Here is a 17,046-nt window from a genome sequence, read left to right as displayed (position 1 = left end):
TGCGTAACGGGAGCGGTTTTAAATAGACACTCACTGACCTTGAAAAGGCAGGTAATTATAATTTTACTACTACAGTGATTGTGACTGCTGCTGACTCAGTCTGCCTACTCCACTGACTGTATCTGCACTGGCAGTGATGATAGATAGCTGTGATAATGAATCTAAATTGATTTTTGCAGTAATGCAGAGGGCTGCTGGAGTGTTCAGAGCTGATGGTTAACTTCTTGCCCTGGCACAAGGCAGGACCATTTACTAGAGTTCGTTTTGCCTTTTAATTCTGTGCTGCTCTCTACAGACATATAACTGCTTCTCTATGTACAATGTAGTTGATGACATGGTAGTTGTGACACAGGTTTGGTGTTTTTGGCACATAAGCGATAAATCTGATGTAGCAAGTAATGGAAGCTAATAGCTGTGCAAGTCATTTTCTAAAGAAAGTATACTTTAAATGTGCTCATGTTGTTCCTGAAACTGTTTTATGTGTTTGTTTATATAATTGGGAACAGGTATGGCTTCAGCATGAGTTTTACCACTGTTTCACTGTTGTAGCATTGGGACGTGCCATGATGTACAGTGTCAGATTCCTCAGACACCAGAGTATTTTGGTGCAGTGATTGCTATGAGTAAATAAGAATTAGAGCATTATTTTTCCTTTAAAGAAAAAAAAAGCAAAATATTATTCCCTTCCCTTTTTATTACCTATCCCAAAGAAAAAGACAGGAGACGGATTAATCATGTTACTGATGTTTATGCTATGTGGTTATGAGCAACTACATTGCATTTAAAGTGTGCAGTGTAGTTGTGTGTGTAAGATGTGAATGTTTGGATCCTTGCATTTTGTCTGTGTTTGCTGAAATAACCTTGAGACTAGAAAGAACAAAGTTCCTATTTTGTATTTTGATAAAAATCTGTATAGCCGTCATATATAATACATAATATTATAATATATTTATGTGAGGAAAGGTGTTCAAGAGAACAAACATTTCCTGTGCCATTTTTTTAAATGAATGACTCTGATGTTATGTGAAAAACTCATTCATTCATTCACATACATAACATGTCTGAGGCAGTGTGGGACACACACACACACACACACACTTCGTAGCACAGTGAGTGATTAGTGCCTGAGGGGTTCAGACCTCAGTGGGCTGCTCTTTCCTGGGGCTGTGCAGCTCTCTGCTTCATGCAGTGTGGCATCTCTTTAAACACACACTTCAAAGACTAGTTTTTATAGCAGGGGTTGGAAATGCTAACCTTTTGACTCAAAGCATATCCCACTGCAAACAGGGCCTGTTAAATTGATTTGAGGAATGAATGTGCTGCTCTTTGTGTTTCTGCTCACTTCCAGTGAAAGGTGCTTGCCAATTAGATACTTGAGGCAAAGGCTTCTAGGTAGTAATATTAATAATAATAAGTTGAAGTTATGCTTTTGGCATTTGGTCTTGTCTGTCCACCACGGAATGTGTGAATTTGTGTTTACTAGCTGAATAAGGGCTTAAATACTGCAGTGGTTTTCAATCACATTTGTAAGGGGTAATATATAGACAAAAAACCTTCTTAACATTCAGTGAATCTCAGTAGATTCATTATAGATTTCACACCATGTGAAGGACAGCTGTTTGTTCAAATAATATTGTAAACTAAACATGAAGATACATGTTTTCCTTGGTTATTGTCTAAATACCTTTTTTGGCAATTAATTTAAATAAGAGATTTCAGCAATGCAGTTTTATTCAAGTAATATTTAGGAAAATCATATTGGGTATTTTGAATGGTTCAATTGTTATTACGTTATTATGCATCACTCCTGTTGAAATGTTCACTATGCATAGTCCTCCAGTAGTACCACAAGTCTGGGTGTCCCAGTTCAAGTGATATACACTACTAGTCAAATGATTGGACATGCCCTCACTCAGGGAGGTTTTTTTAATGTATAGTTTGGACAACTAATTCAATGGCTTTTCTTTGTTTTTTATTATTTTCTACATTGTAAATGAATATGGTAGACAAACTATGAAGGAACACGAATGGAATTACAGGGGTTGGACAATGAAACTGAAACACCTGGTTTTAGACCACAATAATTTATTAGTATGGTGTAGGGCCTCCTTTTGCGGCCAATACAGCGTCAGTTTGTCTTGGGAATGACATATACAAGTCCTGCACAGTGGTCAGGATAGTGGTCTTGCAGGATAGTGGCCAGGTCACTACGTGATGCTGGTGGAGGAAAACGTTTCCTGACTCGCTCCTCCAAAACACCCCAAAGTGACTCAATAATATTTAGATCTGGTGACTGTGCAGGCCATGGGAGATGTTCAACTTCACTTTCATGTTCATCAAACCAATCTTTCACCAGTCTTGCTGTGTGTATTGGTGCATTGTCATCCTGATACATGGCACCACCTTCAGGATACAATATTTGAACCATTGGATGCACATGGTCTTACTGGTGCAATTAATGAAGATTGGTCACCAGGCTGAATGACAGTTTTGCACACTCTTTGGTGTTCTCTCAATCTGGAATGGTTTGCAGTGAATAGGTGTGGCCTCAAGAGTAAATTTGTAGAACTGCTCACTGCCTTAATGTGTTTGAGACCATAACAGAGTTAGGGCTGGTACAGAGTTCTATACAGTGAATAGCCCTGTTCCACCAAAGACTAATGAGATGATGTGTCCAGACTTTTGACTGGTACTGTGTGTACTCATCCTCTACAGAGAAAAAGGTTAAGCGTATTTGTGTACGAATATAAATGTGTATATTGTGCAGCTCATTTATAAAATGTAGCAGACAAATTATTGTGGTCTTCTCCACATCATCCAGTATTGTTCTGTTTTATTGGTTAACTCTAATAATTGGTCTGATCTAATGTTTATTTAGACATGAATATACTTATGATTCTGATTGGATCACACTGATTGGATTCAGTATGAGCAATAATCTGAACAAAAGGTTCTTTACACCAAACGTGGTCAGGGTACATCAACATGATCAAGTGGTCTAGAACTGTGCAATTCATGTACGCTTTAAAAGGCCTGTGGATCCATTAATAGTGTCAAAGAAATGAAGACAGCATGCTCTCTAGTATTTGTTCTTGCTTTCTCAATTCCGCTCACACACAAAATCTCTGCACATACAGATGGCATGGAGCCAACAGCAAGTTGTGACAGGTTAATCTCCTGCATTCTGCACCCAATCATTGGGGTCTAAGGCAAAGATAGCTGGCTAATGTCCAGCTTGATTGTGTGCCTACGTGAGTGAGGCACAAGAGACTTGTGCTGAAATCCTGCTCCAAATCTTGAAAAATGAACTTTGTTCAGGGACTAAAATATGTTCTGCAGTGGTGTGGGGCAAACATTCTATGGCTTAATTGTGAATATCATGATTTTAAATGTTTTCTTATTTTGCAGATGCCCAGAAATGATCTTTCCTCTAAGCGCTTGTTCTGCGCTGTGTAGCGTTACTCACACCTTTCACTGAGTTGTCTTATGCAATCGAGTATTTTAATGTAAACAGTTACTTTAGATAGTTAATTTAAAACAGTTGCTTCAGAAACACCTCTGGTGTGTCAGCACATGGAGCTATGAAGTAAATATCTTTTCTCACAGATAAATGGAACATATTTGACATTTATGAGCAGCTGTTAATTTCCAGTTGTATTGATTGGACACTAATGTATACTAATGTATCAAAACGGACATTTATGATTGTGAGGAAATGATGTTCTTTCTGGTTTGTTTATGTTCAGAAGCTCCCCCTCTTTTAAGATGGAACAGTATGTTTCCTTATTGAAACTAGGTTTATTTTTTGTAGCCGTAGCAATTTCATCTGTTCCTATTATCCTTGTATTTTATTATCAAATCAGTACTGGTATTTGTTTTGTGGGTAACCTTTCTCTTTGGCTCCCAGTGGAACAGCTGACTGGATCCAAGCCATGAGCCATGAAAATGCCATAATCTTACACACCATGTTTGCAAGTCTCTGTTCTTAATTGTTCACAACAGGAGTCAGTCACCTGAACAGTAAATGGAGCTTAGCAGATTATTGCAATTTATCAGAAAGTTTCAGTTTCACTTGGTGTCCAGGCTCACGAGGGGGACATACAATGGCACATATCTAGAGAGCTGGTTTTGGATGTGGACCAAAGTCAGCGTTCAGCTAATGTGTTCTTTTCCATGCTTGGTTCAGTAGATTACTCCCACCCTCACATCTTTCAGCAAGAAACGCCTCATAATAAAGTTAGAATGAAGTGGAAGTTAGAATTGTGTTCATTGACATTTCACATCTGAAAAATGATTCCTGAGGAAAACTCAGTTACCACTTCATTTTTCGTTCTCTCTCTTACTTGGTCTTGCCCCATCAATAATAGATATGTAGAAGTACTTGCAGAGTGGTCTAGTCCACCATCTGGAGCCACTGTGGTATTTAAGATGTGGTTATAGAGTGTCTTGTCTGGTCAGAGACCCAGTTAAATCACCCTGAGATTTCATCCTGTCATAGCACTCTCAGACAGAAATTTCATTAGCTTCTCTCTTTCCCCTAACTATATAATAGTTTTGCTGCTGGCTTAATGTGGACTGATGTACACACTCTGATCACATCTGCAAGAACTCTTCTCTTTACATATTTACACTTCCAAACATGAATAGTATGTTGAAGTTCATTGTAAACTTCAGATAAAACACTAATTTCATGTTCCTATCAAAATGGTCATGATCCGAAATTGTGTGTGTATAATAGGGCGGCACAGTGGTGCAGCAAGTAGTGTCACAGTCACACAGCTCCAGGGTCACGCTCCAGGCTCCTCCCTGTCTGTGAGGAGTTTGGTGTGTTCTCCCTGTGTCCACATGGGTTTCCTCCGGGTGCTCCGGTTTCCTCCCACAATCCAAAAATACATGTTGGTAGGTGGATTGGCTACTCAAAAGTGTCTATAGGTGTGAGTGAATGTGTGAGTTTGTGTCACCCTGTGAAGGACTGGTGCCCCCTCCAGGGTGTATTCTTGCCTTGCGCCCAATGATTCTGGGTTGGCTCCGGACACACCGCGACCCTGAACTGGATAAGCGGTTACAGACAATGATTGAATGTAAATAATATGTATAGTACGTATGTAAGTATGTAATATGTATGTAAGTCAAAAGGTCACATCTTTTCATTAGTCTTTGGTGGAATAGAGCTATTCACTCTATAGAACTGTGTACCAGCCCTACTTAGCACAACAAGTTATGGTCTCAAACACATTAAGATAGTGGGCAGTTCTACAAATGAATTGTTGATGAGGCCACAGCTGTTCATTGAAAACCATTCCAGGTGATGACCTCATGAAGCTGATTGAGAGAACGCAGAGGGTGTGCAAAGCTGTTATCAAAGCAAAAGGTGGCTAATTTGTAGAATCTAAAGTATAAAACATATTCTGGATTGTTTAACACTTTTGTGTGTACTACATAATTCCATACATGTTCCTTCATAATTTAATGTCTACCATATTCATTTACAATGTAGAATATATATAAACCAACAAAATTTAACCTTAAAATTTAAGAAAAGATACCCCAACTGTGTAAAAGGTATGTGTAAGAAAAAATGTGTTGCATACTTTCAAAATAAATGTTTAGAAGGTTTAGAATGGTTGCATTTTCCGCGATTTATGATCCAAGTAATCCCCAGTCATTGATGTTCACTGATTCATTGATGTTCAGATCTGAGCTCTGTGGTCAGTCCCCTATTCCACTAGTCCACTAACCAATTATGTTATTTGTTATTTGATTGTCCACTACTTATACTATAATAAAGCAATAAGCCACGAGAGGCCGTGTTTTACTGTGATTAAACCTTTCCTGTCATAAAATCACAGTAACACACAGTGGTTTATTGTAAAACGGCAGTCAACATAAAATACAATAAAATACACAAATGTTTAATTAATAAACATATTTATTCATTAACAAACATTCACAATAAAATATTCTTCCACCACACTGTATAGTCTGTTAACAGTAAGCACTGTTGCTAAGCAACGTGAGGGCGATACATAGCTACCCCATTGAACTATATATGCTCACATATATTCAGAATTTCTTAGTAGAGTAGAAATACTTACATTTCTGTCCTCTTTATGAAGGGACCCTTAAGCCCAATTTATCTCCGCTTACTCTACGCCATAGGCAATGTGTCATTGCCGACCCTACGCCGTAGCCTAATGCACACCTCTCCAGAAATGTAAGGTTAAGCTGCAGGACGCATAGAGCTAGCCCTGGGCTGTGTTTTCAGCCTTTAGCTCAAGAAACTGGCTGAGTAGGATTAGCAACATGAATGATATGAACTTGCGTGTTCAATTCATAAATCACATATGTGAGTAGTATTTGCAATAACCATTCCTTCACTAATTTAAACTCTGGTAGCTAAGCAGTCTAACATGAAAAGTTAGACATTAAACGAAACACCCACTTAATCATTTGGACTTAATATTATATTAATCTGGACAGTCTCTTCACACCATTCATCCACTGTTAACCCACCCAATATATCAAAAGTATCCATTTTTTATAAGCTGCTCACTACCAAGGTAGTGTGTTTTTTCAGCTTTGCTCTAGCTCTTCACTTTAACAATTTACACAGTGAGCTGATTTTCTTCTCACCACTTTTTCACGTTCATGATGAGCTGTGAAATCAAGTGATATATTGTGTAAATAATACATTGTCTTGAATCTGTGCAATATGAACATTCATTTTATTTTTTTTTTTTACTGCAGGAGACAGACCTTCTGGATATTTCTTCTATCAAAGATGCTAGAACAGGGAAATATTCCAGAACACCCAAGGTAAGTTAATGATTACATCTTTACAGATTTAAACTGAAAAAAATGTACCAAAGAAATTACTCTTAAGTCTGCATCAGCTGCTGTCACTTTGTTGTGTGCCTTAAAGTTTTTGAAGGTCACCAGGTCCCTTTGCTAAATATTGAAACAAATATTCATGTAAATAATATTTAGTCAGGAATGTGTTGACAAAACCTAAAGCTCTGCTCTGCTGTGCTTGCCAAGGAATTTTTCCTGCATCCACAGATTTGTTCTCAAAAGCAGACTTCTGGAGAGCAGTGATAAAGAATGTTTGACATAGTAGTTTACACAGCTATATCCGTTTTTCTTTTTTTTTGTGATAGATGAATCCTGACGAAATAAATAAGAAACCATACCTTGTGTATGTTGTGTGATTAAGGTTTTGGAGGGAAAGTACAGTCATAGTTTTCACTGCAGCAGTCTGGAGTAAATCAGATAAGTGTTTCAAACCAAATGTGTGTTTTTCCATCTTTGGCCAGTGACGTGGTGCAGGGGAGTTGCAGTGTTCAGGCTGTAAGCTGAAAAGATCAAATAGAGAGTTGAATACTGTGTTATCTGCACTGAACTGACTTCTGAACTCATTAAACTGCAACATGGAAGCATTGCAGTCTGAGAGATGTGCTTTTCTTGTTGAAGGCCATTAGAAGAACAAGCCAGTGCCACATACAGGGTGAACTCTGGCACTGGCAGAATAAGCGAAGCTAATGTTTCAGCCCCAGCTCAATAGCAAAAAGCACATCACTTACTGTGGCATGATTTTATTGAGCCATTTCTGACAAAAGCAGTGTTGTATCTCTTATGCCACAGGGCTGTTCACAGAAACAGTTAGAGAGGACTGTGTTAGAGAGTGCTGACTAAATACAGCAGGCAGCATTGCTGAAGGCATGCAGACAGCAATAGAGGCAAACATGCCAAATGACTAACAGTATCCATAAACGCCGCCTAATCCATTTGCAAAAATCACCGAACCTCAGCTAAACATAGTTTTAAACATAGTGACAGGAGATGAGTCACAGCCAAACAAAGTGTTGTAGAAGCCTCTAAGTGCAGTGACCATGTGACCTTCAAAGCACATGAAGAACTCAGTTCTAACATTCTAACAGTTCTAACAAGTTCAAGGAACATTGCTACTTCGCAACAATCACCTATTGTTTTACCCCAAATGTCGTTGATCAGACAAGATATTTTGTCTTGACTATGTGGCTAATGTAGCTCAATATATGGGAAGCTATGTGCATTTAAAGTGTGGTGGGTATAGAGGGATGGCTCATACCTGCCTCCAGTTGTTACACAGTGCAGTTTCTGCAGTGCTGAGCCCAGAGTAGCAATGACAGATGATCTACTCTGTTATTACGAGTCATTGAAGCATAGCAATTATTTGAAGCCAATGTTTTAAGGGAAAAATACTACATAAAATTCCTTTAAGTAATCTCAAATATTGCTTGTGTTGTTTCTGACAGGTGCAGCCTGGTCTTAAACTGATTTTTTTTTCTGTAAATCTTTTAGCTTAAAGCTTTTGGGCTGTTAAGGATTGGACATAGGACGACTCACTGGGTTTAGGACAAGAAATTGTAATCAAAATGAGTGAAAACATGAGTTACTGAAACTGGAATTCAAATTATTATTATAAGATACAGAGATTATATTCTACCACCCAATTCATACCTGTTCTGTGGTGGTCCTTTGGGGGTCCTGACTATTGAATAACTGGGTGAAAGAAGGCAAATAATGTACGGAGAGCAACAGATGGTCTACTGCTGTCTGTAATTGTAGAACTACAGTGTGCTTCTGTGCAGTTGAGAGAATGAACAGTGAGTGTAGAAACAAAGAGGTGGTCATGTTATTATGGCTGATCTGTGTTTGGTTAATGTGTTATATGCGGACACTGAACAATGATTAGATTGCACTTAATGACTATTTTTGTAGTGGAAATTTAAATAAATTAGTCACTTTAAGATATGCTTTAAGAACATTTATAATGATGTTATCATTCCCAAGCTACCCCCAAAAAGATATGCACAATTAAGAGCATGTTATCTCACAATGTTGGTGTATTTTTAGTGAAATTTCAGACTAGATCTATTAGAGTTATTGGACTCATGCTTTATTTCCCCCTCTGATTTCTGAACTAGTATTTTTGTCTAGGTTCAAATACTTTTTGAACTAGGTGTTTGTCTAATCAGTCTCTATTATTCATTCATTCATTAAATGTCTGTAACCACTTATCCAGTTCACGGTCGCGGTGGGTCTGGAGCCTACCTGGAATCTCTGGGCAGGAATACACTCAGTCCTTCAAGGGATGACAAACACTCACACATTCACTCACACCAAGGGACACTTTTTGAGTCACCAATCCACCTACCTAAGTGTGTGTTTTTGGACCGTGGGAGGAAACCCACACACGCGGACACAGGGAGAACACACCAGACTCCTCACAGACAGTCACCTGGAGTGGAACTTGAACCCACAACCTCCAGGTCCCTGGAGCTGTGTGACTGCGACACTACCTGCTGCACCACTGTGCCGTCTCTATTATACATAATATCTTTAAAGTCATACAGTTTTTCATTTAACTTAGTCAACATCAAGACACAATTCTACACTCACATGTGCTTTTGGAAGCAGCATTTACATTAATTTCGATTTCCATTGTGAGGCTCAGCCTTGTCCCATACCAGTCCTAACAGCCCTTCAGGAGCGGTGAAAGTTCCCTTTTGTGCATTTGACCTCATTAAAATCAGGTTGGAGTTTGCATTACCGTGCTGTGGCCGGCCTGTGGTTCTGCCTATGCAAATTATGACTCGTGCTGAAGACGAGGTGGCTTCCTGTTCTGAGTCAACCACCAGAACAGCACTGCATCAAAATTCAAATAGAACTAAAGTACTGCTTCTCAGAGAGCGCTGTCTTAAAGAGCAGTTAATCCTACAGGGAACAGAGTCTTTAGAATGGACCTGAATGCTTTATTAATGCATATCCAGAGACTCACTGAATAAAGCAGATGCCAAAAGAATACAAGTCCTTCCTGTGCACAGTGCAGTTTAGGTTAGGTAGGTTAATTAGCATATGTCCTCCCACTCATATTTCACATTGATTAGATTTAGCTTTTTTGTCCTTATGAGACAACAGCTGCTGCATCGCCCTCAAATTAATCACCCTCATACGTGTCAGGTAAACAAAACAGGAGCAGAATTACAGGCTGGCTCCACTTTGATAGTGCATGGCTGCTGTTTTTAGTGTCTATGCTTGATGTGATCCAATATCTTGGCTGTGTATTTAAATGTCCTTACTTATGTTTTACCACATTTAACCATTTCATTTACTGATGCATTAAAGAAATTTAGTTTAACCAGATTTTTCTATGATTTACAAAAGCTTTTATTGAAATGCTGGTCTTGCAGAATTTGTCATTATGCATTTAAAACTTGGACGTGTTCCACACTGCAGACATTTAGAGCTCTTGTTACTTCCAGAAAATTCACCTCATGCTGCAGAGTGTGGGTCCTGTCTGTTTGACACAACTACACTGATAGCATGAATAGAAGTCATAAATATAAATGTTAGATGTGGATTGGGCTTAATACGATCAATATTCAATCAATTAAAATATGCCAGAAGCAGCTCTCAGTCACCGAATGGGATTGGGCCATCTCTAAAATCAAATAATAGATCAAAAGTGTTTATTTTACATTTACATAATCTGAAAATATTGACAGTCAAATAAATGAATGGAGTTATTTTAAATCACTAGTTTACCTAAAAGGGATAAGAATGACCGTCTTTTTTTAAATCCCTTACGCACAAAGACATAATGAACCCAAAGTTTAGCTACATTGAGTGAATTCATTAGAGGATTCTCCATCTAGAAAATAATCATGTTTATAGATGACAAATTAAAATCAGTTTATGATACAAACCAGCATGTAAAATCAAGAAAAAAGTCTCAAACAATTACTGTGTAAAAAAACCTTATTGATGTTTTCTGATTATACATAACCCTAATGGATAAAGCTTATTCTGCTTTCAGGACAGCACTGCAGAAACCTGTACAATTCACCCTGACCTATATATATGTGTGTTCAAGTTAATGCTTATCAGTATTATACTCATTTTTCACAGAAAACAAATGTTGTATACCCATGGAAAATTTCAAAGGTGTGCAAAATTAGGAAACAAGTAATATGCTCTTAGGCATGAGCAGGTACCAAAAAAGATACTGGCACTTTGTGCAGGGGGAAAAAAGTAAGCCCTGATTTATTTATATCTGAGAAATTCAGGAAACATTATAACTCAATATCTGGTAGTCATGGGGGTGATTTTTGTGCATTCATATTGCACAAAACATTGTGCAATATATAATTTTATTACTTTTTTAAAGGTATTTCCGCAATGTTTTGGACTATGCACATAAATGGTGAGCAAACAGAAAACACTTAAAGAAATTTGATCCGGTTTACAGACACTTCACTTCAGACAAACACCTTATGGTGAGAGGGAAAGAGAGCCCTTACCGATTTCAAAGGCTGCTATAGTGGACATTATGCTGCCTGAAAAGCAGTGTGTTCAGCTAGTGTGCTTACGTGAACATCTCATTTTCTGCAGTCAGTCTGATTAACTGCACCTGAGACGGAGCACTCTCTAATGTCTTATCAGCAGAGGTAACGGAGCTCAGTGTCAGAGGATATAAAGGCATGCTGGAGAGACCTTTTAACTGCTTATCTAGATGCAAATCTCACACACATTCCTCATAATACAGTAGACTCCCTGTGCGGCGCTGCTCTCTAGAGTCTCTAGAGCCAGTCGTTGAGTTTGGCCTGCTTCTCAGTGATGATAAAAGTTTAGGAAACCCTGATCCTGATGCTGAAACAAAGTTGGAGAGATTTGGACTGCCACACCTGTTCAGTAGCTGCTGTGGGTGGGATGGTCTTGAGATCTTCAGAAGCTGGCCCATAACATAGGGGTGTATATTCTGTGCTTTAGTACGTAGTTACATTTTATTTTAATCAGATGTAATAACTACTCTTACTTGATGTCACATGTAGGACTTATAAATGATGATGGTTACACTCCATCCGTTTATACTGATGTTGGATATCAACCAAAAGCATAACATTCTTTAATATTTTGTCTTGACAATGTGATTAAGCAATATACTGTGGATGTGTTTGATCAACCATATTATGACCAACTTCTTTCTACACTCACAGTCCATTCTCTCAGCTCTGCTGACCAGACAGGAGCACTTTGTAGTTCTACAATTACACATGGCATTCCATCTGCTGCTCTGCATATTTAGTTTGCCCCGTTTCATCCTGTTCTTCAATGGTCAGGACCAAGCAGTGTGCAAAAGCAAAACTTAAGCAACACATATGATGAACATAAATTGATGGCAGCCTAAACATATCTAAAATAAAACTGTATTAGTAAGTCAATTACATCTTACTAACTTTATTGCCATGAACGAGGCCCTATGGGCAGATATGGCTTTAAACACACTAACTAACTGTCTTCAATGGTCAGGACCCCCACAGAGCAGGTATGGTTTGGGTGGTGGATCACTCTCAGCACTGCAGTGCCACAGAAAACAACTGTTGTATACCCATAAAAAGTTTCAAAAATGTCTAGTTTTAACAGGAAACAAGTAATATGCTCTTAGGCATGTGCAGGTACCAATGAAAAAAATCACACTCCCGGTGTTAAAGATACTGGCACTTTATGCAGGGAGAAAAAGTAAGTGACACTGGTGGTGGTGGTTTGTTAGTGTGTTGTACTGGTCAGAGTGGATCAGCCACAGCAGTACTGCTGGAGTTTTTAAGGGTCACTACTGCACTGAGAATAGTCTACTGATGAAGGACTAGAGGACTGCCAAAACAAACTATGCAGCATCAGATGAGCTGCTCTGTCTGACTTTAGATCTACAAGGTGGACCAATGAGGTAGATGTGTCTAACAGCGTGAAAAGTGTGTGGACACAGTTGAACACACCACCACCATATCAGAGTCACTGCAGCAGGGAGAATAATCCACTACCCAAATCATACCTGCTCTGTGGTGGTCCTGACCAATGAACAACAGGGTGAAAGGGAGTATGCAGAGCAAGAGATGGACTACAGTCTGTACTTGTAGAACTACAAAGTGCTTCTGTCTGGTCACTGGAGCGGACAGAATGGACATTGAATATAGAATCAAGGAGGTGATAATAATGTTCTGTTTGATCTATGTGGGTGAAGATAGTGAAGTACAGTAAGCCCCTCTGAATAAACCCATATCTTTTGGTCATTTGTCAGAATATTACAGTTTTGTTGCTAGTCTAAATAAAGTTGTTGAACTAACCTTGACAGCAACTTTCAATGCAACCTCTGTTTCTGTGTGAAGACTTATCTGGAAAGTGAACTTGACGAGCTGTTCTGCCAAGGACGACTTTGCTTAGTGCTGCTTTCCTTCAGCTTTGCCAGTCAGAATCTTACCAATCAACTCAGTGTATGTTTGCCATGAATCTGAAGCTGTGCCTGTATGATAAACTGCCCTTCCACCTCCTGGAGGTTTGTTAGAGGGTTTATTCTGCACCTCTCAGTGGGAAGGTAGGAAGTGGAGGTGGGCAGACAGGTGAAAGGTCTGTCTTGTTAGGCTGTTGCTATAGTGATAGCGAAGGAGAGAACAGTTTAATGAGTGTAAGGAAGTAGACTGAGACAGTTGTGGACCCTGCCAGGCTGTTCCACTTCAAAACTATGATGAAACGTAGATCCCCTCTACGCCTTTCATCCAATTCTCCACTAGATGTTCAGCCTACAAGAGCAGTCTTCACCGGACGAGTTCAGCAATTCCCTTTCCCCTCTGCTCCAACCCCTGGTTTTACTCTGTGCTGTTTGATTTTAGGATGAAAGGGAACAGGAGATCATGTGACATCATATTTCGAATGTTTAACCAAAGATGACTGTGTTAAGAATGACAGGGTAAAAGCAAAACATGTGGATAACAGATGAGTGCACATCGTATTGTAAATAATACACAAGTCTGTTTGGACAGGATTAGTTTTACCTGTGGACGTGGGGTAATGCAGTCATTACTGGGGTATCTCTGTTGTTTTAATCCCATTTGAATAACCATTTTTGGTCATTTTCCTGGCGTGCGCACTCCTGGAATATTCCTAAGCCTTTTACCTACTGTAAAACATGCAGCAAATATAACCCCAGGTTATGTAAATCCATGCCGAATTGATATGTGGGGGGAATATTGCGTCATATCCTGGGGAAAAGTAGATTTTCTTGCAAGCGGAGGAGCTGGAGGAGGCATTTAGTGATTAAATCTACGGTTTAAGTAAAAGCTCGGTGGATGAACAAAGCACCATTATCAAATCCACAAAATGATCTGAAGATTCACTCAATGAAGAGACATTTCTGGTACCTGAAGGTAGGTTTTGTGCACAACAATATCTTCTACACATTATTATGAAAGTGTCCTACTCTTACCATTGAACTGTTTATAACATCAGTTCTAATAACTGTATGAAGGGTTAGTACATTTTTGGCCACCTTTAGCCTGTTGTCTGTTATGAAGGACTAGAAGGTCATCGAGAGCTGGATATTTAGGCTGTTCTCAGAACAGTATTGACATTCTAAAAACTCCAGTAGCTCTGATGTGTATGATCCACACTGTGTGATGAGCATGAATCGATCAGCCTCTCCCATCTGTTATTTCTTATCCAATGCAAATCCACCATAAACATTATTGACATCTTGTGGAAAAATTACCCCAGCTCACCACATAAAATTAATCCCGTCAGAATAGGGCTTTAGTGTGGTGTTATAAAAAATGCTCTACTCATGTATTTCTTGGACAGACTTAAAAAAAGAATTTATTTTTTATATCAGAATATTAAACCACTGCTAGGTTACAAAGTGGGATGCTGTGATATACATTTATTTAATTTTAATATTTGTTCAGTGCATTGGCCCAAGGGAAAACTGATTTTCATCCCAATGCTAATCACAAATGAAGGTTATGTAATGAATTATTTTCATAGTAAGATATTTTTTGAAAGTTTAATTTGAAAGTGAAAAGGAGCTGTGACCAGAATTTAAGAACATTTGGACACACTTAGGTTCATGGTACTAATCTGGTCCCAAATGTCTCAATTACCGTATAAACTCTTTATCTGATAAACATCGTACTCATTTTGAGAGATGACTTGCTACTAAAGCATTGTTTGAAACTGTTAACATTAGAATAATGGAATTGCCTTCGTAGTAGGCCACTTGAATTTTCAAATTCTGAAAAGACTGGAGGCAGAGGGGAACAAAATCAAACGAGAAGTGGAAGAAACTAGCCATGTCCTAAGAGAGCAAATGTGCTGAAGTCCAAACCAAGGGCCCCATATTTCTGATTTTAGGAAAATGTAATAATCAAAACTGCAGTTTGTAAGCATCTTTTCTCCTACAATTATTACTGTTCTCTCATATATTTCTACTGTTTGTTTTAGCAAACAGTAAGCAATGAGCAATGATTTTTAAATATAGGAAAATCATAGGAAAATATAAGTTTTCTAAGTTTTTGCCCAACAAAATGTCTTCTGAGTCAGTAATGTAGCATTAGTCCTTAATACAATGTTAATATTACGTAACTGTTCAGTATTATATTAGTCCCTCTCCGTTTTGTTTATATTTATTCCTGTAGTATATCATCTTTTTTGGCCTTGTATTCCTTGTGGCAAATAAGGACACCCTCAGTTTGCCCATGTTGTGTGATTTTGAATGGATACAGGCTGTGTTGTGGTGTGCTGCATCAAATTATGATGGCAATCTCTGTCTCTAAAGCATTTTCTCTTGCCTGTGGCTCGCAGGCTTATTAGAGATGGTCCTCCTCTCCATTATTCTATCCATTTCAGCAGAGCTTAATCCACACACAGACAGTTTACCTGAGATGTTTGATGGGATACATTGGTGTAATGATGGCAGTGGCGTGACCTTTGACCTTTCCTGGCTTCTCCATCAAGCTCAGTGAAGCGGACAGGCTGGCCGTTGGCTTGATTGAATTCCAGTCATAAATCTCAGAGGGAGAGAAGGAAAATAAGCGCTGGGAGCTCTATCTCTTAGAAACGGCCACACTCCCGGGAGCAATTCACTACCAATCTAAAGGCACAAAGTTGTTAAGAATGGGCTCTGGCCCTGTATTTCATCTGGGGCCAAATCCAGCCCTCACTAGCCTTACTGATCTCAGTTTATTTTAGATAGGCTTTCTGTAAGAATCCACCATTTTCGTTTGGCTGAGCAGAAGTCTCTGTGCAGTGGGATAGAATGTGATTCATCTAGTACATAAAATCATTAAAGTGGGAACTTCTATTTCTACAAAACTTAGTTGTAATACCAGTCAGTGATGGTGTCCAGTGAATGTAAACGTGCCCTCTGTATTTGTGTGCAGTGTTGGTTATGAGGTAATGTGGTAAATAATTAATTTTGGAGTACTTGTTTATACAATGCCTTGCATGTACTTTTCACCCATGAATGAGTTTTTAAAAAATACATTTTTTTAGACAGTTTTCTCAGAACTAGTGCAAGGAATATCTGTGACATCAGGCAGCACATTCATAACCATTTAATAAAGTAGACTGTGAGGTAGCTTTTTGAAGCATTCAGCATTTCAACATTCATGGGTTCTTATCACCAACAACAACAATTCTGACTCAATACGTGTCTCTGGAGGGACTTCAGATCTGTCCACTCAATGACACTGTGTACAATATTTGATAAAATATGAAAATACCCCTTGTTGGTTCATTGTTGTTAGAGTAGTGCTGGGCGATAAGATATTGATTTTCTTCATGATTATTTTTTTGCTCAGTAACAATGATGAGCTTTGGGTAATAGAGCTCAATAAACCTTCATTTCTATTCCCGGTTAGCATAGTTTTGGGGTGTATATTGTCAGGTATGGTGACCCCCTGTCAGAAAGCAAGCGCAGAAACTTTTCCTATTTGCGAGAGCACTGTTTGTTGCCTGACATGGGTTTTCCTCACACTAAATTATATTATCCACTCACAATTTTTTTTTAATAGATCACGCTGTTTCTCTTAAATAAACACGGCCAATAAGTAATCACTCCCAAGGCACTCAGATTCTGGGTATTCTCCGGACCCCCTGTGACCCTAAACTGGATAAACGGTTACAGATGATGAATGTTCAAGACTGAAAACTTTCTAGCTTTCCTACTGTTACAAGCAC

General features: G+C 38.7%; 1 protein-coding gene across 2 annotated transcripts in view; it reads left to right on the top strand.

Annotated features, from left to right (window-relative positions):
• Nucleotides 1–17,046, top strand: part of plcb1l (phospholipase C beta 1-like) — a 125,657-nt gene that overhangs the window by 35,119 nt on the left and 73,492 nt on the right. For both annotated transcript variants that reach the window (XM_066676509.1, XM_066676510.1), the window contains one exon: nucleotides 6,748–6,816. In XM_066676509.1, coding sequence (XP_066532606.1) covers nucleotides 6,748–6,816 — 69 coding nt within the window. The remainder of the gene's footprint in view (nucleotides 1–6,747; nucleotides 6,817–17,046) is intronic.

This window comes from Hoplias malabaricus, chromosome 7, assembly GCF_029633855.1.
Source record: "Hoplias malabaricus isolate fHopMal1 chromosome 7, fHopMal1.hap1, whole genome shotgun sequence".
Taxonomy (NCBI): Eukaryota; Metazoa; Chordata; class Actinopteri; order Characiformes; family Erythrinidae; genus Hoplias; species Hoplias malabaricus.
Note: the sequence above shows the minus strand (reverse complement) of the source record. Positions and strands in the feature narration are given on the sequence as shown.